Below are 8,028 nucleotides of genomic sequence, written 5' to 3'. Positions count from 1 at the left end.
TGATGTCACACACAGTGTCACAATGTCACCTGAAATACTGTTGTCTTCCGTTCACTCACTGTGTGACACATCTCCCTCTCTGGTATTGTCATGAGAAACATCCATAGATGATTGTGTTGATAGTGTATTTCTGATATATATCCGATAGAAAAGAGGACTATGTTTATGCTGGGGGTGACGAGGAACAGACACTTATTGTATCACAGATACTGATTAGAAGTAGTTTTGTGACCAAGGGCTCAGATCCTAAAATATGCAATAACCAAGGAGATCTGGATGGTACTGGTTAGTTAGTGTTCTGTCCTGTTAATATTGATGTAGCAGGACACATCTCCTGTTAGTTAGTGTTCTGTCCTGTTAATATTGATGTAGCAGGACACATCTCCTGTTAGTTAGTGTTCTGTCCTGTTAATATTGATGTAGCAGGACACATCTCCTGTTAGTTAGTGTTCTGTCCTGTCTATATTGATGTAGCAGGACACATCTCCTGTTAGTTAGTGTTCTGTCCTGTCTATATTGATGCAGCAGGACACATCTCCTGTTAGTTAGTGTTCTGTCCTGTCAATATTGATGCAGCAGGACACATCTCCTGTTAGTTAGTGTTCTGTCCTGTCAATATTGATGCAGCAGGACACATCTCCTGTTAGTTAGTGTTCTGTCCTGTCTATATTGATGTAGCAGGACACTTCTCCTGTTAGTTAGTGTTCTGTCCTGTTAATATTGATGTAGCAGGACACATCTCCTGTTAGTTAGTGTTCTGTCCTGTCAATATTGATGCAGCAGGACACATCTCCTGTTAGTTAGTGTTCTGTCCTGTCTATATTGATGTAGCAGGACACTTCTCCTGTTAGTTAGTGTTCTGTCCTGTTAATATTGATGTAGCAGGACACATCTCCTGTTAGTTAGTGTTCTGTCCTGTTAATAATGATGCAGCAGGACACATCTCCTGTTAGTTAGTGTTCTGTCCTGTCAATATTGATGCAGCAGGACACATCTCCTGTTAGTTAGTGTTCTGTCCTGTCAATATTGATGCAGCAGGACACATCTCCTGTTAGTTAGTGTTCTGTCCTGTTAATATTGATGCAGCAGGACACATCTCCTGTTAGTTAGTGTTCTGTCCTGTTAATATTGATGTAGCAGGACACATCTCCTGTTAGTTAGTGTTCTGTCCTGTTAATATTGATGTAGCAGGACACTTCTCCTGTTAGTTAGTGTTCTGTCCTGTCTATATTGATGTAGCAGGACACATCTCCTGTTAGTTAGTGTTCTGTCCTGTCTATATTGATGCAGCAGGACACATCTCCTGTTAGTTAGTGTTCTGTCCTGTTAATATTGATGTAGCAGGACACATCTCCTGTTAGTTAGTGTTCTGTCCTGTCAATATTGATGTAGCAGGACACATCTCCTGTTAGTTAGTGTTCTGTCCTGTCAATATTGGAGGTTTGATGCAGCAGGACACATCTCCTGTTAGTTAGTGTTCTGTCCTGTTAATATTGGAGGTTTGATGCAGCAGGACACATCTCCTGTTAGTTAGTGTTCTGTCCTGTCTATATTGATGCAGCAGGACACATCTCCTGTTAGTTAGTGTTCTGTCCTGTTAATATTGATGCAGCAGGACACATCTCCTGTTAGTTAGTGTTCTGTCCTGTTAATATTGGAGGTTTGATGCAGCAGGACACATCTCCTGTTAGTTAGTGTTCTGTCCTGTCTATATTGATGCAGCAGGACACATCTCCTGTTAGTTAGTGTTCTGTCCTGTTAATATTGATGCAGCAGGACACATCTCCTGTTAGTTAGTGTTCTGTCCTGTCAATATTGATGAAGCAGGACACATCTCCTGTTAGTTAGTGTTCTGTCCTGTCAATATTGATGCAGCAGGACACATCTCCTGTTAGTTAGTGTTCTGTCCTGTCAATATTGATGTAGCAGGACACATCTCCTGTTAGTTAGTGTTCTGTCCTGTCAATATTGATGTAGCAGGACACATCTCCTGTTAGTTAGTGTTCTGTCCTGTCAATATTGATGTAGCAGGACACATCTCCTGTTAGTTAGTGTTCTGTCCTGTCTATATTGATGCAGCAGGACACATCTCCTGTTAGTTAGTGTTCTGTCCTGTTAATATTGATGCAGCAGGACACATCTCCTGTTAGTTAGTGTTCTGTCCTGTTAATATTGATGCAGCAGGACACATCTCCTGTTAGTTAGTGTTCTGTCCTGTCTATATTGATGAAGCAGGACACATCTCCTGTTAGTTAGTGTTCTGTCCTGTCAATATTGATGCAGCAGGACACATCTCCTGTTAGTTAGTGTCCTGTCCTGTTAATATTGATGTAGCAGGACACATCTCCTGTTAGTTAGTGTTCTGTCCTGTCTATATTGATGCAGCAGGACACATCTCCTGTTAGTTAGTGTTCTGTCCTGTTAATATTGATGTAGCAGGACACATCTCCTGTTAGTTAGTGTTCTGTCCTGTCTATATTGGAGGACACAGTTAGTTTTCTGTCCTCATTTTTGGTTTTGTTTTGGTAACACTTGTTTTGGTAACCGAAAAAGCGAGAGGGGAAAAAAACTAAACAAGATAAAGATCACTTCATCTTTTACGCAAACTAGTATTGAAATGATGTCCTGAATTCAAGTGCAGCATTGACACATTACACTCAGTGAAGTGTGTTTTGTGTCTGTGGATTGAAAGTGACATCCCAGTCTACTGTAAGAGGGCTGGCTGAGTATCAGAAGGTTTTGATCATAGCAGTTATGGCGTCTCTTATGCGTAAATATCTGTGTTCTTTCCAGATGACTCCCAAGTCCAAGAGGAAAAGCATCCACAGTAGAATGCTCCGTCCAGTTTCTCGTGCCTTCGGTGAGTCTCCTCGACCAAGCAGAGCGCTAGTATCAGATCAACGTTGTGACATGTGGACCATGACAGATTGTTGTTGTGTTACTACCTGTACGGGAAGCTGATAAATAATGAACTAGATAACATACATCTAGTTTTAGGCTCTGACAGAGAGCTGGTTTAGATAACATACCTCTAGTTTTAGGTTCTGACAGACAGCTGGTTTAGATAACACACCTCTAGTTTTAGGTTCTGACAGAGAGCTGGTTTAGATAACATACCTCTAGTTTTAGGTTCTGACAGACAGCTGGTTTAGATAACATACCTCTAGTTTTAGGTTCTGACAGACAGCTGGTTTAGATAACATACCTCTAGTTGTAGGTTCTGACAGACAGCTGGTTTAGATAACATACCTCTAGTTTTAGGTTCTGACAGACAGCTGGTTTAGATAACACACCTCTAGTTTTAGGTTCTGACAGAGAGCTGGTTTAGATAACATACCTCTAGTTTTAGGTTCTGACAGAGAGCTGGTTTAGATAACATACCTCTAGTTGTAGGTTCTGACAGACAGCTGGTTTAGATAACATACCTCTAGTTGTAGGTTCTGACAGACAGCTAGTTTAGATAACACACCTCTAGTTTTAGGTTCTGACAGACAGCTGGTTTAGATAACATACCTCTAGTTGTAGGTTCTGACAGACAGCTGGTTTAGATAACACACCTCTAGTTTTAGGTTCTGACAGACAGCTGGTTTAGATAACACACCTCTAGTTGTAAGTTCTGACAGATAGCTGGTTTAGATAACACACCTCTAGTTTTAGGTTCTGACAGACAGCTGGTTTAGATAACATACCTCTAGTTGTAGGTTCTGACAGACAGCTGGTTTAGATAACATACCTCTAGTTTTAGGTTCTGACAGAGAGCTAGTTTAGATAACACACCTCTAGTTGTAGGTTCTGACAGACAGCTGGTTTAGATAACATATCTCTAGTTGTAAGTTCTGACAGACAGCTGGTTTAGATAACACACCTCTAGTTTTAGGTTCTGACAGACAGCTGGTTTAGATAACACACCTCTAGTTGTAAGTTCTGACAGACAGCTGGTTTAGATAACATACCTCTAGTTTTAGGTTCTGACAGACAGCTGGTTTAGATAACATAACTCTAGTTTTAGGTTCTGACAGAGAGCTAGTTTAGATAACATACCTCTAGTTTTAGGTTCTGACAGACAGCTGGTTTAGATAACACACCTCTAGTTTTAGGTTCTGACAGACAGCTGGTTTAGATAACATAACTCTAGTTTTAGGTTCTGACAGAGAGCTGGTTTAGATAACACACCTCTAGTTGTAGGTTCTGACAGACAGCTGGTTTAGATAACATAACTCTAGTTTTAGGTTCTGACAGAGAGCTGGTTTAGATAACATACCTCTAGTTTTAGGTTCTGACAGACAGCTGGTTTAGATAACACACCTCTAGTTTTAGGTTCTGACAGACAGCTGGTTTAGATAACATAACTCTAGTTTTAGGTTCTGACAGAGAGCTAGTTTAGATAACATACCTCTAGTTTTAGGTTCTGACAGACAGCTGGTTTAGATAACACACCTCTAGTTTTAGGTTCTGACAGACAGCTGGTTTAGATAACATACCTCTAGTTTTAGGTTCTGACAGACAGCTGGTTTAGATAACATAACTCTAGTTTTAGGTTCTGACAGAGAGCTAGTTTAGATAACATACCTCTAGTTTTAGGTTCTGACAGAGAGCTAGTTTAGATAACATACCTCTAGTTTTAGGTTCTGACAGACAGCTGGTTTAGATAACATACCTCTAGTTTTAGGTTCTGACAGAGAGCTGGTTTAGATAACATACCTCTAGTTTTAGGTTCTGACAGAGAGCTGGTTTAGATAACACACCTCTAGTTGTAGGTTCTGACAGACAGCTGGTTTAGATAGCACACCTCTAGTTGTAGGTTCTGACAGACAGCTGGTTTAGATAACATACCTCTAGTTTTAGGTTCTGACAGACAGCTGGTTTAGATAACACACCTCTAGTTTTAGGTTCATTTATAAATGCAGAAATGTGTTTTGTGAAATGTGTTTCATTACATAGTGTTACTAGTAAGATAATAAACATATGAATGAACTAAATATGATACATATGAACTGCAAAGTGCTTACTTATTCATAATGTTTTCACCATGTACAGTATGTAATCCTCTGACCTGTCTATAACCTGTGACCTCTGACCTTGTAGAGATGGAGTTTGACCTTGACAAGGCCCTGGAAGATGTTCCCATCCACACAGAGGACCCTCCTGCACCTTCCCCTGCTCCTACCCTCTCGAGGTTAGAGAAGAGACCGTCAGGGGCCATGGGAGAACTGCCCTCAGACGAGGCCAAGAAGCTGCAGCACTTCACCAAACTACGGCCTCGCAGGAACAAGAAGATGCCGTCCAGCAAGATACCGGTGAGTATCGCCGCTGTGAGTTTTACTGCTGGGGGAAATGAGCAGGACAGCAAGATACCGGTGAGTATCACCGCTGTGAGTTACTGCTGGGGGAAATGAGCAGGACAGCAAGATACCGGTGAGTATCACCGCTGTGAGTTTTACTGCTGGGGGAAATGAGCAGGACAGCAACAGTCCGTAAGGGAGATGTCAGTTATTTAGTTCTAACAACAACCCCAGAGGAAGAACCTTTGGAAGTGAGTATGGTGTTTATTTTAGAAACACGTTTTACTCTTGTTCTCAAACACACAACTAGTCCTCTCTTACTTTATGAAGTAGTTTATCTGGTATGGTGTTATAACAACCCTATATTGTGTTATAACAACCCTGTATTGTATTATAACAACCCTGTATTGTGTTATAACAACCCTGTATTGTGTTATAACAACCCTGTATTGTATTATAACAACCCTGTATTGTGTTATAACAACCCTGTATTGTGTTATAACAACCCTGTATGGTGTTATAACAACCCTGTAGTGGTATGGTGTTATAACAACCCTGTATTGTGTTATAACAACCCTGTAGTGGTATGGTGTTATAACAACCCTGTATTGTGTTATAACAACCCTGTAGTGGTATGGTGTTATAACAACCCTGTATTGTGTTATAACAACACTGTAGAGGTATGGTGTTATGACAACCCTGTAGTGGTATGGTGTTATAACAACCCTGTAGAGGTATGGTGTTATAACAACCCTGTAGAGGTATGGTGTTATGACAACCCTGTAGTGGTATGGTGTTATAACAACCCTGTAGAGGTATGGTGTTATAACAACCCTGTAGAGGTATGGTGTTATGACAACCATGTAGTGGTATGGTGTTATAACAACCCTGTAGATGTATGGTGTTATAACAACCCTGTAGTGGTATGGTGTTATAACAACCCTGTAGTGGTATGGTGTTATAACAACCCTGTAGAGGTATGGTGTTATAACAACCCTGTAGAGGTATGGTGTTATAACAACCCTGTATTGGCATGGTGTTATAACAACCCTGTATTGTCATGTTGTTATAACAACCCTGTATTGGTATGGTGTTATAACAACCCTGTATTGTCATGTTATAACAACCCTGTATTCCTACTTCACAGCAGATCAGCAGCACCACGTCTCAGGACGGAGAGCAGAACGGTCTGCATGGAAGGGTTGATGAGGGGGTGGACGAGTTCTTCTCCAAGAAGGTCACCAAGATGGACTCCAAGTTAGCGTTACGACTCATCACTATGAACTATTTATTACCTGTCCTCTTGCTCTTTCAGCCATGTTTATATTGAAAAGGTTAACTTTCTCTCGCTCTCTCTCTCTCTCCCTCTCTCCCTCTCTCTCTCACTCTCTCCCTCTCTCTCTCACTCCCCCCTCTCTCTGTCTCTCACTCCCCCCTCTCTCCCTCTCTCTCTCACTCCCCCCTCTCTCTGTCTCTCACTCCCCCCTCTCTCTGTCTCTCACTCCCCCCTCTCTCTGTCTCTCACTCCCCCCTCTCTCTGTCTCTCACTCCTCTCTTTCGCTCTCTCTCACTCCCCCCTCTCTCCGTCTATCACTCCTCTCTCTCTCTCTCTCTCTCTCTCTCTCTCTCTCTCTCTCTCTCTCTCTCTCTCTCTCTCTCTCTCTCCCCCCTCTCTCCTTCCCCCTCTCAGACGTTCCCTAAAGAGTTCAGACTCCCAGGACGGGGAGAAGAAGAGGAGTAAAGGAGGTTTCCTCAACCTCATCAAGTCTCGCACCTCCAAGTCTTCAGACAAAGACAAGTCTTCAGACAAAGACAAGTCAGAGAAGAACCAGTCTACCCCAGCTCCAGCACTAACCCCAGCTCCAGTAACCTCTGTCCCCGAGGGGCCTTCCTCCCCTAAGGCCTCCCTGAAGAGCCAAGCTCCAGAACCACCAACCAAGGTCAAGGAGGCCAAGACCCAGCCCACTCATCCCAGCCAGCTCACACAACCCCTGGAGTGCAGCAGCAGCTCAGACCGGTCTGAGGAGCTACGGACCCCAGACTCTATGGATGAGGTGTCAGAGGGGGACAGTAAGGGTAGTCCCCAGGGGGGGAGGCGCTACGGGGTGCAGGTGATGGGGACTGGACTCCTGGCGGAGATGAAGGCCAAGCAGGAGAGACGGACCTTCGGATCACATAAGGTCAGTACAGGAGAACCAAAAGTAATGTATTACTGTTACTACATCTGTCTGTACTGGTGAATCAAAAGTAATATATTACTGTAACTACATCTGCCCGTACTGGAGAACCAAAAGTAATATATTACTGTTACTACATCTGTCTGTACTGGTGAATCAAAAGTAATATATTACTGTAACTACATCAGCCAGTACTGGATAACCAAAAGTAATATATTACTGTTACTACATCTGTCTGTACTGGTGAATCAAAAGTAATATATTACGTTAACTGTCTGTACTGGTTTATATACTGAACAAAAATATAAACATAGTTTAAACTATTTTACTGAGTTACAATTCAAATCAGGAAATCATTCCATTGAATTAAATTAATTAGGCCCTAATCTGTTAAAGCACCTTTGGCAACGAGTACAGCCTCGAGTCTTCTTGGGTATGACACTACAAGCTTGGCACACCTGCATTTGGGGAGTTTCTCCCATTCTTGTCTGCAGATCCTTTCAAGCTCTGTCAGGTTGGATGGGGAGCGTCGCTGCACAGCTATTTTCAGTAGGTTTTCTTCAAGGATC

General features: G+C 42.3%; 1 protein-coding gene across 2 annotated transcripts in view; it reads left to right on the top strand.

The window, feature by feature from the left end:
- Positions 1 to 8,028, top strand: part of LOC110506994 (F-actin-uncapping protein LRRC16A) — a 220,702-nt gene that overhangs the window by 193,588 nt on the left and 19,086 nt on the right. For both annotated transcript variants that reach the window (XM_090186089.1, XM_090186092.1), the window contains exons 30-33: positions 2,794 to 2,860; positions 5,086 to 5,297; positions 6,430 to 6,539; positions 6,973 to 7,462. In XM_090186089.1, the coding sequence (XP_090042215.1) occupies positions 2,794 to 2,860; positions 5,086 to 5,297; positions 6,430 to 6,539; positions 6,973 to 7,462 (879 nt within the window). The remainder of the gene's footprint in view (positions 1 to 2,793; positions 2,861 to 5,085; positions 5,298 to 6,429; positions 6,540 to 6,972; positions 7,463 to 8,028) is intronic.

Source organism: Oncorhynchus mykiss, chromosome 2 (genome assembly GCF_057628025.1).
Source record: "Oncorhynchus mykiss isolate SJ-2025 chromosome 2, ASM5762802v1, whole genome shotgun sequence".
In the NCBI taxonomy this organism is placed as follows: domain Eukaryota; kingdom Metazoa; phylum Chordata; class Actinopteri; order Salmoniformes; family Salmonidae; genus Oncorhynchus; species Oncorhynchus mykiss.
The sequence above is the reverse complement of the archived record's forward strand: the minus strand, read 5'-3'. Positions and strand labels throughout refer to the sequence as shown.